Source organism: Balaenoptera borealis, assembly GCF_965194805.1.
Source record: "Balaenoptera borealis genome assembly, chromosome: 3".
Taxonomy (NCBI): domain Eukaryota; kingdom Metazoa; phylum Chordata; class Mammalia; order Artiodactyla; family Balaenopteridae; genus Balaenoptera; species Balaenoptera borealis.
Genome location: NC_138866.1, coordinates 1,275,241 through 1,294,553, shown reverse-complemented (window position 1 = coordinate 1,294,553; position 19,313 = coordinate 1,275,241). Strand labels below are relative to the sequence as shown.

At 44.0% G+C, this 19,313-nt stretch overlaps 1 protein-coding gene and 1 long non-coding RNA gene across 2 annotated transcripts in view; one reads left to right on the top strand and one right to left on the bottom strand.

Moving 5' to 3' along the window:
* LOC309626659 overlaps positions 1 to 19,313 on the bottom strand; it is a 191,802-nt gene that overhangs the window by 45,602 nt on the left and 126,887 nt on the right. The window lies entirely within an intron of this gene.
* The window catches only part of TDRD9 (tudor domain containing 9), a gene marked incomplete at its 5' end in the record, with an annotated part of 112,210 nt that overhangs the window by 21,955 nt on the left and 70,942 nt on the right, over positions 1 to 19,313 (top strand). The window contains 5 exons of the mRNA XM_082387599.1: positions 6,404 to 6,501; positions 7,775 to 7,996; positions 8,698 to 8,820; positions 12,766 to 12,846; positions 14,895 to 15,059. Coding sequence (XP_082243725.1) covers positions 6,404 to 6,501; positions 7,775 to 7,996; positions 8,698 to 8,820; positions 12,766 to 12,846; positions 14,895 to 15,059 — 689 coding nt within the window. The remainder of the gene's footprint in view (positions 1 to 6,403; positions 6,502 to 7,774; positions 7,997 to 8,697; positions 8,821 to 12,765; positions 12,847 to 14,894; positions 15,060 to 19,313) is intronic.

Genomic DNA, 19,313 nt, shown 5'->3' with positions numbered 1-19,313 from the left:
TGTATATTTCATCTAGCATCTTTAGTTGTCCTCAGAAGGAATATTTGTGTGAACAGCCCAGTACCTTATTACCAGAAGTGATAGTTCAAAGTGATAGTGTGTCCTTTGATTCAATATTTACTTATTCTAAGAAAAGTACAACGTAGTACGTGTAAGAACATTTATTGCATCGTTGCTTATTTATGGGAAGCCTTAGAAGTCTCTTAAATGTCAGTGAACAGAGGCCTGGTGATTTTTATCTGTGTAGGGGAGTGTGTGGACTTTGATAGAAGCCTGAAATAGCTATGTGTTATTGTGGAAAGACATCTGTCATTTAATATTTCCTTTTGGGGAAGTGTGTTAGTTTTCAGATGACTCTTGATGATGTGATCCTTCTTGTTACGGGCTTAGTTGCTCCACAGCATGTGGGATCTTCCCAGACCAGGGCTCGAATCCATGTCCCCTGCTGGCAGGCGGATTCTTAACCACTGCACCACCAGGGAAGCCCCAGCAAAGGTATTTTGAATCAAAGTATTTTAAACTGGATATAACAAAATTTTCATGTTGAAACCTTGGGGCTGGACTGGAATTAGAGGTACCAGTGCGATCTCACAGTTTTAATGTAAATAGAATAGGGATAGAAACAGCTGTGTGTGTACACACACACACACACACACACACACACACACACACACACACACACACACACACACACACACACACACACACCCTCATCTCTTCCCCACAGGCACTGCCGCACTTCAAAGCATGGAGCGGCACCTCCTGCTTCCTGCGGCCCCTCTCCTCCCTCACATCCCCATCCGTGCATCACCTGGTCCTGTCCGGCCATCCCACGACCGGCTCCCCACTCTATGCCGTCACCCCAGTCGTCAGTCCCCATCCAGTCTCGCCTGGACTTCTCCTCATGTCCATGCTGGCCCCCACCAGTCCAGTCTCTCCAGAATTACCAGAGCGGTCTTCTCCAAACACTGACCTCACCCCTCGACATTCCCCCACCCGCACACACTCATGCCAAGGTGAACCGAGAACCTTCAACAGCTTCCCCTTGCTCTGAGTATTAAAGCTAAAATTCTTAGTCACGGCCCCAGGCCCTGTCACCAGTTGGGCCTATATCTCATCCAGCCTCATCCAACACAACCGCATTCGTCCTCTACTGCTCCTGTGACACGTGATCCCAACCTTAGGAGCTTAAAACAACACACACTTACGGTATTCTCTTACAGCTCTGAACGTCAGAGGTCCAAAAGCAGTCTGGGCTAAGATCCAGAGGTCTGCACAGCTGGTTCCTTCTGGAGGCTCTGGGGAAGAACCCATTCCCCACCTCTTCAGCTTCGAGAAGCCGCCCGCACTCCCTGGCTCACTGCCCCCTCCTTGTTTCACTCCGGCTTCTGTCCTCACATCTACGACTGACTCCGCTAAGAGCCCTGCGATTACACCAGACCCACCCACACAGCCCCTCCACCTCAAGCTCCTCAGCTTAATCTGTAAAGTTCCTTTCACCATGTGATGCAGCACAGTCACCACATGTTCTGAAGAGGAGGGTGAGGGTCTCTGTGGAGGGCTGTTATTCAGTCTCCAACTGACCCTGCCCACCCACACCCCAGGCTTTCTCCTATTACAGGCCCTCTGCACACATTTTCCCCTCCCCTGATCCCCAAACTGTCTAGGTAACTTCTGTAACATCTATTCATCCTTCAGCTCCAAGCTCAATTGTTACTTTCCTGATACCCCAGCTCAAGTCAGAAACCCTTGTCCTAAGTCCCCAGAGAGTTTATCTTTCAGAGCATTTACCTCCAAAAGCATTTATTTGTGTAACTACATGATTAAATGATAATCTCTGTAAGGGGCGGGACCAGGTCTTTTTAACTTATATTCTCATTGCTTCACACCGTCCCTGGCACACACCTTGATAAACATTGGTCGTTGAGTGAATCCTCCAAGTGCACTCAAAGCTATGTGACTGCCTAGTGAAAAGCTCCAAATATATTAAGATGCCATGGACAGAGAAAGCAAATAGCAGTTTCAAATATGAATCCAAATCAAAAGTTACAAGAGCAGACACTTGCACTTGCAGGCACTCATTTGTAATCTAGTCACCTCCACACAGTGGCAATCCCTATGGCATGCTCCAGGACCAGCAGTGGTGTGCTTGAGGTTTGTATATGTGAGTGACCAGGTGATGCACGGCTGGGGATGTGAGGGAGGAGAGGGGCCACAGGAGGCAGGAGGTGCCACTCCATGCTTTGAAGTGCGGCAGTGCCTGTGGGGAAGAGATGAGGTTCTTGTGTGTGTGTGTGTGTACACACAGCTGTTTCTATCCCTATTCTGTCTATTTACATTAAAACTGTGAGATCGCACTGGTACCTCTAATTCCAGTCCAGCCCCAAGGTTTCAACATGAAAATTTTGTTATATCCAGTTTAAAATACTTTGATTCAGAATACCTTTGCTGGGGCTTCCCTGGTGGTGCAGTAGTTAAGAATCCGCCTGCCAGCAGGGGACATGGATTCGAGCCCTGGTCTGGGAAGATCCCACATGCTGCGGAGCAACTAAGCCCGTGAGCCACAACTACTGAACCTGCGCTCTGGAGCCCGCAAGCCACAACTACTGAGCCCACATGCCACAACTACTGAAGCCCGTGTGCCTAGAGCCCGTGCTCTGCAACAAGAGAAGCCACCGCAGTGAGAAGCCCATGTACTGCAACGAAGACCCAATGCAGCCAAAAAAATAAATAAATAAATAATAAATAAATAATAAATTAAAAAATAATAATTAAAAAAATACCTTTGCTTTTGGCGCGATACAGGTGTTATTTCATCTGTATAACTGTTTTAAAAAATTATTTCTAAGTAGAAATCCAAGAACGCACATTCCGTGAATTTCTGTGAATTACATTAGAATATTTTATATAGTTTAAAGTAAATCATTTTTTAAAATTGAGATTTAGTAGCATTTCTGAACAGCTTGACCTTGGTTCCAAGCTGTGGACTCCTGCAGGGTTTCTGTTGTTTTCATATAGCAGTTTTGAATTTGTCCTGGGATGGTGTCCTTAGTTGTGATTAAATGCCACAGTGCTACCTCCCTTTTAATTTGGTGATATTTTTGGTGGTTGTTTCCATCCCTTTGATAGCTTTTCTTTTGAGTTTAAGAGAATGGCCTGTATGGAGTTTTCAATAACTGAGAAGGGAAATATTCAAATTAAGTTTAATTTTGTATTTGGAATACCAACCCATACTTGGAGAAAGTGATATGTAATTATTTTGAAGATTTAATTTTATGCTTAAATGAGCAATGCAGTAATTAAACTTATTTTCTATAGTATACAGTGTCTAGATTTTATGATAAGAAATGTTATTATGTTCTCCAGTTAAAATCCATTATATACTGTTTGGAACCCTGACTCCTGAATTTTTTTGGTTAGATTTTATATTTGAGAAACTAGCAATTTTCATGGTTTCCAGTTTTTTCCAGTTCATGTGAGATATTTTGATGTTAATAACCTTGGATAAAGAGATAACAGGAAAATAAAATTTGAGGTTGAGGTACTTCTCATATCACTTTTGGATTACACTTTGCTGTATGTGGTTTGTTGATTTGCGTTAAATTACCCATTTTCTTTTCTTTGAGAACTTACCTGTAATATTTTCCTGGCCTCCTCCTTTGATTTGGTTGCTGCTGCACAGGTGAAAGAGCTGCACAGCCGTGAACATGTCTTTTGCTTCCTGTCTTCCCTCTGGCGGTGGATGTGGAGGCTGGACTTGATTTGCGCTCGGTCGGCTGCAGCCAGTGACCTAAAAATGTCAGCCTGTGTTTCTTGTTAAACAGAGAGAGGGCTGTGGTTTAGACAATACAGTTAGGACTTCTGCAATTCTTTTCTTGTAGCATTTCTGTCTTTAAGCAGCAACCTTCAAAATGCATGTAATCAAGGAATGTAAGTCACATCAGTGTTGTCAAAGTGGTGGCTCGTTTAGCAGCACCGTGAGCCACGGGTGCAGGTTCTGAGCAAAAAATACAGCTGCTGCCTTTCTGTCTTTCTAAAGAGTCTGTGTCACCTCTCTTCCCCGTGCAGGCCTTGTCCCTCTCACCCTGCGTCCCACTCCCTGTCACTGCGTCTCCCAGTGGTGTCACAGCTCAGGAGCTCCTCCCTCTGTCTCTCCTCGTTTGTTTGGAGTCTCATCCCTTCCCTTTGTGTTAAGAAGGCCTATTATTGATTGATAAGCCTACCAACACCAAGAATGGGAAGGTCTCTATTTTTTCCCTATTTATGCGTATATCATCTCAGTCCTTGCATTTGTAGACTGGCCTGGGGACCCAGCCATCATTTAGAATTCTAAATAATATAAAATCTTGGAACCATTTGTAAGTTAGGAACTGTTCACACATTGAGGTTTTTTTTGTTTTTTTTTAAATTTATTTTTGGCTGCGTTGGGTCTTTGTTGTTGCACACGGGCTTTCTGTAGTTGCAGCGAGCGGGGGCTATTCTCGGTTGCGGTGCGCGGGCTTCTCATTGCGGTGGCTTCTCTTGTTGTGGAGCACGGGCTCTAGGCGCGAGGACTTCAGTAGTTGTGGCACGTGGGCTCAGTAGCTGTGGCTCGTGGGCTCTGGAGCGCAAGCTCAGTAGTTGTGGCGCACGGGCTTAGCTGCTCCGCGGCATGTGGGATCTTCCCAGACCAGGGCTCGAACCCATGTTCCCTGCCTTGGCAGGCAGATTCTTAACCACTGCGCCACCAGGGAAGTCCCACACGTTGAGTTTTGCTACATGTTTTGAAGGTAGTGTGGTTAAATTAAAGGGCTTTTTAGCTGAGAGTGCTTCTGGAAGGGGTGAGATTGAGCGCAAGTATACCAGTGGGAACACAGGACAGCGTCAGTGATTGTGTTTCTTTAAAGCTAAGTGGAGCAACGGAAGGAGAGTGAGATGTGAGAGTGGACAGAAATGCACGCTTTGGAGTTTGGCGGTCACTAGTGAGGAGACTAGAAGGTTAGAAAGCTGTTGAGGGCAGGACTTAGAGAACTTTCCCCCGAAGTCAGTGCCGCGATGCCCTAGAAGGAACTCTGCTTCCAAAGAGAAACTGTTTTTGCTTTGAGAGAGATCAGAACGGTCTCCTCTGTTCTTAAAATTCAGAACAAGTACTGCACATCTTGATTCAACTGTAGGAAAATAGCCATATTTTAATTATATAGTTAGACCGATTTTGAAACTGAGAGTATGTGTAGGGGAAAATGTAGGAGAGCAAAAGCAAAGCATGGACACGTGTGTCAAGTGGGAAGGGTGATGGCAGAACAGAGGGAGAGGCTGGGGCAGAGAAGCAAAGGGCTGGGAGGAACAGGGAGGGGGGCGTTGAGGGGAGACCTGGGGAGGGAGCCAGCTCAGTGCTGAGTTTGGGAGAGACAGGGAAGCTTTCAAAGTTTATTTACTTTGGAAGTCAAACTTCCTTCCCAATAGAAGTCTGTATCCTGTGAATTTTGATGATTTGTCAAGAATTTGTGGCATCCGGAGTGTAGCGCGTGTATGTACAGGAGGATGTTCAGTAACAGGGCTGGGCAGAGCTCCCCAGGGTGTGTCTTTCTTTTTTTCTTTAAGTAATAAATTTATTTTATTTTATTTATTTATTTTTGGCTGTGTTGGGTCTTCGTTGCTGCTTATGGGCCTTCTCTACTTGCGGTGAGCGGGGGCTACTCTTCGTTGCAGCGCACGGGCTTCTCATTGCGGTGGCTTTTCTCATTGTGGAGCACGGGCTCTAGGTGCGCGGGCTTCAGTAGTTGTGGCATGCGGGCTCAGTAGTTGCGGCTCACAGGCTCTAGAGCGCAGGCTCAGTAGTTGTGGCGCACGGGTTTAGTTGCTCCGCGGCACGTGGGATCTTCCCAGAGCAGGGATCGAACCCACGTCCCCTGCATTGGCAGGCGGACTGTCAACCACTGTGCCACCAGGGAAGCCCCCCAAGGTGTGTCTTTGTCAGAGTAAAGTTGTCCCTTCCAGGGTGCTTGTTCCCAAGGTATCCTTAGGGTGTTTGGTTGTCTACTACTGATGTATTTTAGTAGCAAGGAATGAACACTTAACAAATTGGTGTGAAATTTCAAGTAAAAGTTTGTTCTTTACGCTAATCATTTTTGTGCCATTGTCAAGTGATGAGTACTGTGCTCTGCAGATCTTTTATCTTAGCAGGTAGCGCTGAGCCTACAGCACTGATTGCTCTCACGGAGGGTAAGGTGGTGCTCAGCTTGTATCAGTTATTAGCAGTGGGTGCTAAGGGAATTTTCTAATTACCCTGCTCACAGCGTTAGCCTGTAGAATGTGTATTTGTGTGTGTGTACAGCTTGCTGTATATATAGATAAAACAGTAGGTTGTCTACCTTGTCTTTTTTCATATAAGAAATAGCATTGTATTTGTTTTGTCTGAATCCAGGTCCAAGGCCACCTTTAGCAAAATCAAGCAATGTGATGTGCATCCCAGAGACAACTTATAAATATCCTGATTTGCCTATAAATCGATGTAAGGAAGAGGTAAAATTATTTTTGTCATAATGTAATTTTGTTGTTTGACTAAATGCCGGCGACCCAGCCCTTGGTTTCTGGTCTGAAAGTGATGAGGTGCTGGGCAGGCACCCCGGGGAGGTGGTTTTGTGTAATAAGCGTGTTGATGGCCTTCCTTTCGGCCGTGCTTCATTTGTTCAGCCTTCCCCTGAGCTCATCTCCTCATATTTAATTATTCATCTAGTCTTCCCTGCTCTGAAATAAGTGTGAGTAAACACCTGCTGGGCCCCAGGAGAGCTGCTTCTTGAAATACCCACTGCCCAGACTTTTTAGAAAGCAAATAATGCCCTCAGCCGCAGTCTTCTCTAGCATTCCACTGGGTTTTCTTTACACTCTGCCTGGTTTGTTTGCCTGGTGATTGATCAGTCATTGATACATTATTTTAAGAACAATGTTGGGCAGTATAGCAGCAGGATGATTACACTTTTAATTAGTTACATGTTATTAAACATGGGTAAAAGTAAGCGTATTGAAACCTTAATTAACTATACTAGTGGAAGAAGTGGTTATAGATAAGACTAAACTGTAAATGTTCTAAATTTAATTTTTATTTTGCTTTAGATCGAATCATGCAGCTTTTGTAGAGTAGATATACTTTATTAATTTTTAAGAGGCCAATATTCAAATTAATTTGTATTCCCTGACCATGGCAATTGCTAGAGTGATAAGAGCTTACGCATGTTTAGGGTGGAGGCGGGGGGTGGTGGGGAGAAATTGGGTTGGCGTTCTAGAGCTGCTCCGTACAGTCTGTACGTGGAACAGTAGAAGTTAATTGTTTAAAAATGTGTCTGAAGAGTTTCAAATGAGAATTTAAAGCCACTTGAGTGTAATAACAGCTGTGTTTTCTTGTTTCTCAGTAGAATTACACGGAGGTTCATTACAAAATTTTAAAATAATAGAAATTTAGACTTAGCAAGAGCTATAGAAATTCATTTTGGTGTTTTCATATTTATAGACGACAAAATTGAGACATAGGGCTCAGTGAACTTGGCCTGAATTTCTGTGGCAATTAGTTATTGTTCACAGTGGTCAAATTGGTTTCAAATTCAGCAACCGTTAGTAACCTTCTTTCTCTCGTTTGTGATGCTTAGGTGGTTAGGTAATAATTTAACTTTTAAGGATGAAAAGAAAATAAATTCTGAAAGTCTTCCTGAGATAAAGCTTTTGGATCATAGGTAATACTTTATTACATCATTGTTAAATTTGTGGCAATTTTGAAGGTTTTTTTTTTTTTAAATTCTAGGTCGTTTCTTTGATAGAAAGTAATTCTGTGGTAATCATACACGGTGCCACTGGTAGTGGTAAAAGTACTCAGCTCCCGCAGTATATCTTGGATCATTACCTCCAGCGCTCTACCTATTGCAACATTGTGGTCACCCAGCCGCGGAAGATCGGGGCCAGCAGCATCGCCAGGTGGATCAGTAAAGAGCGCGCCTGGGCCCTGGGTGGTCTGGTGGGCTATCAGGTGAGACTGAGAGAGGGAGCCATCTCGCTCTTGGTTAATTTTTTCTTTTAATTTATTTTTTGGTCATGCCACATGGCATGTGGGATCTTAGTTCCTCGACCAGGGATTGAACCCACGCCCCCTGTGTCGGAAGCGCAGAGTCTTAACCACTGGACCACCAGGGAAGTCCCTCTTTGTTAATTTTTTATTTTATGTAAGTTGATGATAAGATGTGATTATTTTCTGCTGGAAAAGAAAATGAAATCAGTTGCTTATAGAGAAGAATTATGGCATAATTTTAAAAACAGTGAATCTCTGAAGTTCTTGAAACTATTGATAACTTTAGTTTCTTTCTCAGTTGAATAGAAAAGAAGTGAGAATGCTCAGACTTGAGAATGACTTTTATATAATTTTATCTATTAATTATATCTTTATGTTGAAGATGTCTTCATACATAATCATTTTAACATAAAAATGATATGGGAAGTACGACTAGATAGGCCAATCTCTCCCCCCATCACCAAAAAAGAAGAAGAAGAAGGAAGAAAAATCAACTTGAGAATTTCAGTTTTAATTTAGGCCCTATATTTTTTGTGATATACAATAATTTTTTTTCCCTTTCTTACCTTCATTATGAAATGAACATAGCATTTTTTGGTAGTTAAATGTGAACCATTTAAACTGAAAATTTTCTCCTTTCTTTTTTCCTTCCCCAATTTTAGGTAGGGTTGGAGAAAATAGCAACAGAAGATACCAAGTTAATTTATATGACAACCGGCGTGCTGCTTCAGAAAATAGTTAGTGCCAAGAGTTTGATGGAATTCACGCATGTCTTCATTGATGAAGTAAGTGCTCTGCTCTTATGTTCATGTTCCTATTTGATAAGAGAGCACAGTGCAAGTTACTTGTAACGTGTCAAAAAGTACTTTGGGTCTATATCTGCTTATTCTACTTAGAATGTTGATTTTCTGTTTTTATACTTTGCTCTTACTTCCCAAATGTGGGTGGGGATGTTGAGGACTGTGAAAAGATTCCTTGTTTAGAGCAGGGGTTGGCAGACTACAGCCCTCAGGCCAAAGTTGGCCCCTGTTTTTGTAAGTGAAGTTTTATCGGCACACAGTTTTGCTCTTTGTTTACGATTGCTGGTGTTCTACAGAAGAGATGAGTAGTTGGGACAGGACCATATGTTCCGTGAAGCTGGAAGTATTTGCCCTCTGGCCTTTTACAGGGAAAGGCTGCTGACCTTGGTTTAGAGTGTTAGCCACATCAGACAATTAAAAGAACTTTAATTGTCTGTAGGTATTTTTTGTGCCTTACAGATACTTTCCATCTAGTAAAACAAGGACCATAATATCTTTTAAGAAAATGAATAAAGTAAATAGATGATATTGATCTATTCACTTTTCTAAAAAAATCTCTAATAAAGTATTGTGAACCCTGTCTTTGTGCCAGTCTTAGCTTTCTCGACTTTTCTCAATAAGGATGGAATATTTAATTGATTTTTATTTGATTCTATTCTGTTCTATTTAGGCCGCGCAATGCGGCTTGTGGGATCTTAGTTTCCTGACCAGGGGTTGAACCTGCGCCCTCTGCAGTGAAAGCACCGAGTCCTAACCACTGGACCACCAGGGAATTCCTGATTTTGTTTATAGAGTTTTTTGAGGTGGGGAGATGCTGTGTTCAAACAGTTTTCCAAGGAGCTTTGGAAATGCCTCTACCCCAAACTCTTGAGTTTTAAACCTCATCAGTAATTATGCCTTGAGAAGCTTTACTTATTTCTTGTGGCATTAGAAACATCAGCAAATAAATAGGATTAGTGGGAGACTGTGAGGTGGGGCCGGAGCACCTGATAGAGGCTGGAATGAAACCCCCTGAGCAGCCCTTTAGGGAAAGGTCTCTCCATTCTCTTGATATGTGTGTGATCAGTATAATACTGAAACATACTGTCAATGGAAATAATCAGTAAACAATCTATAATAGGAATAGAAAAGAGTGTTACTTGAGCCAAACTGAGGACTATAGCCTGGGACACACAGATTAAAGAAGCACTTGAACTGTGTTCTGCTGGACTACAAAATGGGGGGCTTATAAAGGCAAAAACTGAAAAATACAAGTTGTTTGTTGAGAATTAGGATTGGAGCTGGAGAGAAGTAAGGGTGCTAGTTAAGCAAGAATTGGTTGGGGTCTGAAATGGTTGCATAATTATAAGCGGAGACCTTGAGACCGTAAGGTTGCAGTTGGCAGCTGCTGGCAGATACTTTATTGAGAATGGCTGAAGGTGTCCTTGAGTCTGATACAGTTCAGAAAATTCAGGTTCCAAGTGATGGAGGAACGTGTCTGAAACCACATCCACAAGGGCCACCCGGCTCCATTTTGGATGCCTGAACCATAGTTACTCCATTTTTATGTTTAAATGCATTCTCTTCTTTAATGGTTAAAGCAGATGCACAATGCCTGTGTGACAGGCCACAAAACAAGGCTGTTCTAATTAGCATAAAGTCCAAGCATGTCATGTATAAGCCAGAATGACTTCCCCATACCTCAATATGTGAAAATTTCTTCCATTGATACTGCAGGTAAAGCTGAGTGGGTGCATTTACTAGCCTGTGTACATTTACTTGGTTTTAAATTACTGTTGGTTGTTTGAGAGAGTAAAAAAAGGTGGAAAATATGTTGTTATTCTTTGCAATACAGTGTGATGTGCAGTATGGTTCATAATTTTTCTTTATGACTTTTGGCAGTTTTGAGTGTCTTTAGGTAGTGATGAAATTCAAACTTAGGCAGTATGCCCAAAGGTGGTATTATAAAGTCCACATTAGTTACCGTTTGTTGTTGAGCCTTTTACTGAGGCCTCCAGATAGCATGGTGTTGTGGGGTAGTTCACTCCAGAGCTCTACTTCTCTTGCCTCCATTTATTTCTGTAGATCCAGCAACTCTCTGACTGTGTTAGGAGGTGTCTTTGCGCACACACGCCTGAGTGGCGTGGACGTGCCCATGCACACTGCGTTACTGGGTGCATTCCTTCCTGAAGCTGCGTGATGGTAGCTGAACGCAAGTCGGCTACACTCTGCAGGAGCTTGTCCTACAGGGGAGCGCCTCGTCACTCGGTTACATGAGCAGCTTCCTGCTCTACCACCGTGTCCCCAGCTCCTCGTAGGTGCTCTAATAACTATTTGCTTAACAAATTAATGGGTTGGATAGACCTGAAGTTTCAGTTTTACAAAGAATTTTGTTCCTATTGTTCAGGATGATTTGAATTTCAAAAGAAATCTAAGAAGTTGAAGATGGCCAGGCAGTTGAAAATGGAATGATCATGTCCTTAACTTCTTAGCTCTTGAAAAAGAATAAACTAGCTTCAGGTGAATCATTCGTTTAGTAAACATTTTTTGAGTACTTGCCTCATTAGGTGCTGAGGTTGTAAAGACGCAGAAGTTGTAGTTTCTGCTCTCAGCCACTCTGCTGGGGAGACACATATCTGCTGAGATATGTGTAATTGTCGGCAACGGAGGAGGGCCTGGGGCAGGGAGAGGACTGTGGGCATCCTGGGATACGGGGTGAGTGGGGGCCTCAGGGCAGGAGGGGGAGGCAGCCCGGCCTCCAGCAACTGGGAGAAGCCGGGCTGTGTGAAGTCAGAGCTCTGGAGGCTGTAGTGGTGGTGTGGAGGCCAGGGGAGTCTCAGCGCTAAGGAGAGGTCACTTTGGGGCTCTTGCCTGAGCACAGCCTTTATTTTTCTTGCTTAAGTACGTGAGGCAGGATGTTTGTGTTGAGGAAGTGCTCTGGGGTTTGGTGATAGAACGAAATGAGAGTTAGATTAATAAGGTGTCTGTTAGGGTTTCCAGCCGTTATGCAGGAACGTTAAATACTTTCCAGCTGCTGGTTTTTTTTTCTTTTCTCTGTACTCTTTCTGTCCATACCTGCTTCAGTGGGAAGTGCGGCCGGGAAGGAGCCGGCTAGAGAATAAACAATGGAGCCTTTCGCCTGGAGGAGAAGGGAGCCCCCTCTTTCAGACTCAGTAGTTAATCTCTCCACTTGGGCAGAGAAATGTCCCAGAGTAGAATCTGCTGTCCCCTTGTGCCTTGGGGAGCCCGACTAAGTGTAGAGAAATGGCCACACGTGACTTAGCCCTGGGTGTTGGCTGGTTCGGGGCAGGCCCTCGGGGTGGCTCGGCCAGGAGGGCGCTGTCTGAGCAGCCGGCCCCCGGGGGACCCCGCAGCCCCATTTCCCCGGGTGCTACCGCGGGGCTTCCTATTGCCCTCAGCTCCTCACCCAGCCCTGCGCTACCTGCTCCTGACTGAGCCAGCTCTTCCCGAGCCCACCCTGTGAGCTCCAGCCTGCCAGGCGGGGGCACTGCTGCCCGGGCATAGCCACCGCCCTGCACGCCCTTGCTGAAGTAGTAGTGTGAATACGCCCATGCAGAGGGGTGCTGTGGGCCGGGAGCGGCAGAGGGAGGCTGGTCTGCTGCTCCTCGGTGGTGGGACGCTTTGTGTTGTCACAGTGGGCAGGGCCGAGAGTGCTAAACATTCCTCTGTCCAGATGCCAGTAGGGCCCTACAGAGAAGCACGGGGGCTGGGGGGCACAGTGACGCACACGCCTCTCGTGTGTGCTCTCTGGTTTGTGGGCCGCCGTTCTTTGCTTCCTCTTAACCAGGAGTGATAGTTTCCTGAGGGACGGCGTTTAGCGCAGAGACTTAGTCCCCAGGCCCCTAGGCGCACCGTTGAACCCCTTTCCCTCCGGTCACTCAGCGGTGCCGTGTGCCTTCCCACGTGGGGTGCCCCCTTTCTATTTTGCAGGTACATGAGCGAACTGAAGAAATGGATTTCCTGTTGTTGGTCGTCCGCAAACTTCTAAGAACAAATTCACGTTTTGTGAAGGTAAAGTTGATTTCATGAGTAACTGAAATATTTAGGGTTAAGATTTATTATTTAGTTTTGTTTCTCTTTATTTTAATAGAAACGGTTGAAAGCAGTGACTCTTAAAATTCATTGTCTTGTGTAGTCCTCCAGATCTTGCTAGGAAGCTGGCTAAAGGGCGTTCTCGTATGATCAGACTATGGAGTCCTTTTTGGTTATTATGTTGCATTAACTTGTAAAATATTCTCCAGGCTGCAGAAAATGATCTGATAATAGTTGACTCTAATGAAATGCTGGGTATTAGAGCACTGCTTTTGGTTGAATAGGTACCATAATCTGAGGGTATGTGACTATATCTGTAATCTCTGTTTTAAAAGTAGCACTGGGGCTTCCCTGGTGGCGCAGTGGTTGAGAATCTGCCTGCCAATGCAGGGGACACGGGTTCGAGCCCTGGTCTGGGAAGATCCCACATGCCACAGAGCAGCTGGGCCCGTGAGCCACAATTACTGGGCCTGCGCGTCTGGAGCCTGTGCTCCGCAACAAGAGAGGCCGCGATGGTGAGAGGCCCGCGCACCGCGATGAAGAGTGGTCCCCACTTCCCGCAACTAGAGAAAGCCCTCACACAGAAACGAAGACTCAACACAGTCATAAATAAATAAATAAAAGAACGTGAATTTCTTAAAAAAAAAAAAAAAAGTAGCACTGAGTCACATTGAAGTTTGAGAATAGTTATATGCACTGTTATTATAGGAGACTTGAGTTAGGAGCTAACTGAAAGTCCGTGGCAATGGTAAACATTGCTTACATTCTATTTGAACAAAAAGGGCAAAGAAGTGAACTAGGCCAAAATAGCAAAAGGTTTGTAATTATTATGCAGTTTAGACATAGGTCAATCCAGCCATGCTAAGTAGGAGTCTTTCAGAAGCAGCAGTGATTGGGTGCATGTCACTCATTATATAAAGGAACTATGGAAGGATTTGCTGTTATTGGAAAACAGATGCCCTCTAAATCATGACATATTTTGTCTTCAAGTGTTTCATCTCTCTGTCCGTTTAGGGAGACATTCCCACCCTGCCCCAAGGTAGGGACATCTACCTTAGGACGCTCACAGTCTCACCTGGTGGGTGCTGACTAAATGGAACCCGCAATTTGCAATAAGTTGTCTTATTGCTTGAGATGACTATAAAATGAATGAGAGAATTTGGCTATTTCATTCCTTTTTTTGAATCTTAAAGATGACATTGAAGGTTGTTCAACAAGTCCGGACCTTTCTTTTTCTTTTTTTTGGCCATGCCATGGGGCATGTGGGATCTCAGTTCCCTGACCAGGGATTGAACCTGTGCCCCCTGCATAGGAAACGTGGAGTCTTAACCACTGGACTGCCAGGGAAGTCCCCGGAATCTGGACCTTTCTTTTTTTTTTTTTTTTTTAATAAATTTATTTATTTTTGGCTGTGTTGGGTTTTTGTTGCTGTGTGCAGGTTTTCTCTAGTTGTGGTGAGCAGGGGCTACTCTTTGTTGCAGTGCGCGGGCTCCTCATTGTGGTGGCTTCTCTTGTTGCGGAGCACGGGCTCTAGGCACGCGGGCTTCAGTAGTTGTGGCACGTGGGCTCAGTAGTTGTGGCTCGTGGGCTCTAGAGCGCAGGCTCAGTAGTTGTGGCGCACGAGTTTAGTTGCTCCGCAGCCTGTGGGATCTTCCCGGACCAGGGCTCGAACCCGTGTCCCCTGCATTGGCAGGCGGATTCTTAACCACTGCGCCACCAGGGAAGCCCTTAAGTTAGCTTTCCGATGCAAAGTGTCCTTTTAGGTTAATGGTTGTAATTTAGCTTTATTGGAGAAATGTAGTTTCTCACTTGATAAAGCAATTGAAGAGAAATTTAAAAATTGGCATCTCTGAGCATTCTTTAAACTGTAATAATTTGAATTACACTGGAGATCAAATCAAAGTATTCAGTTAAAGTTTTGAAAATTATTAAAACAGAAGACAAGCCTGGAATTGTAAAAGTATTTCATTTCAGTTATTATTATCATCATCATTTTGTCTGTTTTAATGGTTTCTCTTACTCTGTAGGTAGTCCTGATGTCGGCCACCATCAACTGTAAAGAGTTTGCAGATTACTTTGCTGTTCCTGTTCAGAACAAGATGAACCCTGCTTATATTTTTGAAGTGGAAGGAAAGCCCTATTCTGTTGAGGAGTATTATCTTAATGATTTGGAGCACATTCATCATAGCAGGGTATGTTGGAATGCATTGTTTCTTTTACAGTGAATGTACTTTTGTATTTGATCAAACCTGCATTTATTAGCTACAATTGCAAGGCTTAAAATTGGAGCAGAGAGATGGTGTGGAATGGGACTGGCGAAGAATAAGAGGAAGGGAACTCCGGGGTTTGTTGTCCTAAACTGTGAGCATGATAAGCACTCACATTGTATATCCCGGTGAAAATTATTCAAACTGGTTTTATAGTTTATTGATGTTGAAGAATAAAATGTCAGCTTTTGGTCAGCTACAAAATTGTAGATTCAGCTGAGGGTAGAGGTAATTTTATTTCTGTTAAATTAAATTTTCTAATGTAAGTTGTATTGTTCTAAACTGACGGAGGATTGCATTGTGGGAACAGTGTGTGATAATATATTCTTATGAAAAGTTGCAGTTGATTTACAGTTGTTTTCACGTGGGTAATACATTTATAGGATTTGAAGATCAAAGAGTATATGCAGGTATAAAATATCTCCTTCCTACTCCTGTCCTCTGTCTGCCCAGTTCCCCCACTAAATTATTGTCATTAATTTCTTTGGATCTTTCCATATTTACAAGCAAATATGGATGTATTGTTTCTCTTTTTTACAGAATGATAGCATTCTATTCTATGTGCATCTTGTTTTTTTTCACTTACCTTTTCACATTTTTTACATGTCATATAGTTTCTTCATTCCCTTTTTAGAGCTACATAACATTCTTTTATGTGAATATAAATATAAAGATTATTCTTTTTTTTAAATTGAAGTATGGTTGATTTACAATGTTGTGTTAGTTTCTGGTGTACAGCAAAGTGATTCGGTTATATATATATTGTGTGTGTGTATATATTTTTCATATTCTTTTCCATTATGGTTTATTACAGGGTATTGAATATAGTTCCCTGTGCTATACAGTAGGACCTTAACTGTTTATGTATTTTATATGTAGTAGTTGGTATCTGCTAATCCCAAACTCCTAATTTAACTCTCCCCCACCCCTTTTCCCCTTTGGTAACCAGAAGTTTGTTTTCTATGTCTCTGAGTCTTTTTGCAAATAAGTTCATTTGTATCATATTTTAGATTCCACATGTAAGAGATATCATATGGTATTTGTCTTTCTCTGTCTGACTTACTTCACTTAGTATGATAATCTCTAGGTCCGTCCATGTTGCTGCAAAAGGCATGATTTCATTCTTTTCTATGGCTGAGTATTATTCCATTGTATATATGTACCGTATCTTTATCCATTCATCTGTCGATGGACATTTAGGTTGCTTCCATGCCTTGGCTATTGTGAATAGTGCTGCTATGAATGTTGGGGTGCATGTAGTAAAGATTATTCTTTATTTAACTAATCTACAGTGTTTCTTATCTTTTCTTATTAAAAACAGTGCTAAAGAGAACATCTTTGTTCATGTGAAGGTATATCTTGTAGGCCAGGGTTTCTTAGCCTCAGAACAATTGATATTTTGGGCCAGGTAATCCTGTATGGTGGGGGCTGTCCTGTGCATTGTAGGATGCTTGATATTTAATAGCTCTGCTGGCCTTGACCCACCAGATGCGAGTAGGGCTCCTTCCCATCCCCACTCCCCTGTGACAACCAAAAATGTTTCTGGACATCCCTGGGATGGGAGTAAAACACCTCTTTCGAGGACCCCTGTGTAGGTTGTGCCTTCCTGGAAGTGGGTCAGAGGATGTGTGCATTTGGAATTTTGATGGATGTTGCCAAATTGCTCTGTATAAGAGTTTGACTTTTATTAAAAACATCTGTAGGGACTTCCCTGGTGGTCCAGTGGTTAAGACTCTGGGCTCCCAATGTAGGGGACATGGGTTTGATCCCTGGTTGGGGAACTAAGATCCCTCATGCCGCGCAGCTCGGCCAAAAAAAAAAAAGAAATCTGTAATGTTAAAGTAAACAGTCTCTACTACAATGAGTTGGCCGACTAGGGTTCACCTCATTAGAAGATATATTTTGTCAAATCTAATTATGTCAGAGGGAGGCCAGTGATGGCCATTAGAACGTAGCACTTCTTTTTTTTCTCCCAGCTTTTAATTTTTTTAAAAAAATTAATTAATTAGTTTATTTATTTTTGGCTGCATTGGGTCTTTGTTGCTGCACATGGGCTTTAGTTGCGGTGAGCGGGGCTACTCTCTGTTGTGGTGCGCGGACCTCTCACTGCAGTGGCTTCTCTTGTTGCAGAGCACGGGCTCTAGGCGCGTGGGCTTCGGTAGTTGTGGCACGCAGCCTTGGTAGTTGTGGCACGCAGGCTCAGTAGTTGTGGCTCGTGGGCTCTAGAGCGCAGGTTCAGTAGTTGTGGTGCACGGGCTTAGTTGCCCCGTGGCATGTGGGATCTTTCCAGACCAGGACTCAAAACCCGTGTCCCCTTCATTGGCAGGCGAGTTCTTAACCACTGCGCCACCAGGGAAGTCCTCTCCCAGCTTTTAAAATGACAGTATTTCAAAACAGAAAAGTTGAAAGAAATTTTGTAGTGAACACCCATGTGTCCATCACCTAGAGTCTACAGTTAACATTCACTTTGTAGCACTTCAGAAAAAACCCCAAACCTGTCAGAACTAAGAAACTAACACTGGTACGTTCCTATTAGCTGAACTTGAGTTTGTTTGGATTTCACTGGTTTTCCCTAATGTTCTTTTTCTGCTCTAGGATCCCACATTGTGTTTAGCTGTCATGTCTCCTTAGGTTCCCCTGGGCTGTGACAGTTTCTCAGACTTCTCTTATTTTTGATGACCTTGGCGATTTTTAGGAGAACCGGCCAGGTATTTTGTAGGGTGCCCCACTACTGGAATTCTTCTGATGTTTTTCTCATGAGTAGACCGGGGCTGTGAGTTTGGGGGAGGAAGAGCACCGGAGTGAAGTGTTGTTCCGTCACATGGTGACCAGCAAAACGGCTCATCGCTGGTGACGCGGCCCGGATCTCCTGGCCCCGGTGGTGGTTACCAGGCTGCTCCCTTGTAATGTGACTCTGCCCTCCTTTTCTTTTTCCATATATATGTGTATATATATATTAGGTTAGTTTGTTTGTTTATTGTCTGTCACCCCCCTAAGGTTATGAACAGGGTAAGGAGAGACATTCTTTCCTTTTCTTACTGGACTCCGTGGTTGGAAACAAGTCTCTCTAAGTGCAGCCCGTATTCAAGGTGGAGGGGAGAGGGCCCGTATTTGTAACATTTAAACATTGTGCCTTGTCTGACCCATTTTGGAATATGAGAGTAATAATGCTTTACTAGTCTTTTCACCTGGCCAATGTCTGATTGACTTCTGTTGATGTGTGTTTTGTGTTGCATTCCTTGTGAATGTGCTGAGGAGTGGGGTCTGGCCTGGGCACGTGCCCCGAGCCCGTGTGGGCCCTGGTGGCGGATGGGTGCATCGTGTTCACCTGCTAGAGGACACCTGGCCCCAGTGCTGTCCTGATCGGTGTCACTTAGGGTTTCAATGAACCGATACTCAAGATTTAACTCCGTATTAATTTTAAGCCTTACAGAAAAGGTGCTTTATGTGGATTCTATTATAATTTTTGGAGTCAGAGGGCCTTTGTTAAAATCACAGTTTTATTACCGTGATTAGTCGTGCTGTCGTGTGATTACTCAGCACGCTGTCCGTGTTGCGAGGGAGAAGGTCCTCCTCCTCCAGAGCAGTGGCCTCTCCACCCTGTGGTTGTCTCATCCCTTCCCACCTCCTTAGGGGCCTCGTCTGATTCACTGCCCTCCTCTCCGTGTCTTTCCTAGCATCTTTTCCACATTTAAACAGCGCTGAGTCTCTTTCATCTTAAAAGACACCCACGTTAGGTGCCCTGTTTCTCATAGCTTTTGCCAGACTTTGAACTCCCAGTGCCCACTCCTCTACCCCCCGCCCCCCACTCACTGCCGCCTCTCAGCCAAGCCTGCACCCCCCAGTGTCACTAGTAACCGCCTTGTGAAGTCCAGAGCACTCGGCCCTACACCCCCTGAGCTCTCTAATATTTGACACTGTTGGCCACTTTGATTTTCTTGAAACTCACCCTTCCCTTGGGTCCCATGATGCCCTCCTGGTCTTTCTGTTACCAACTCCGGCTGTTACTTTCAGTGTCCTTTGAAGAGCGCTTTTCATGCTTCATTTTCAACTTTTTTTTTAATTGCCAAAAAACCCTCACAGAACCGGCCCGTAGGAAAGGACATAAAATGTAATCGCGCACTGGGATGAATTGTGGCCACCCGTGATCTGCAGCCTGGTCCAGCAGCAGAGCATGGC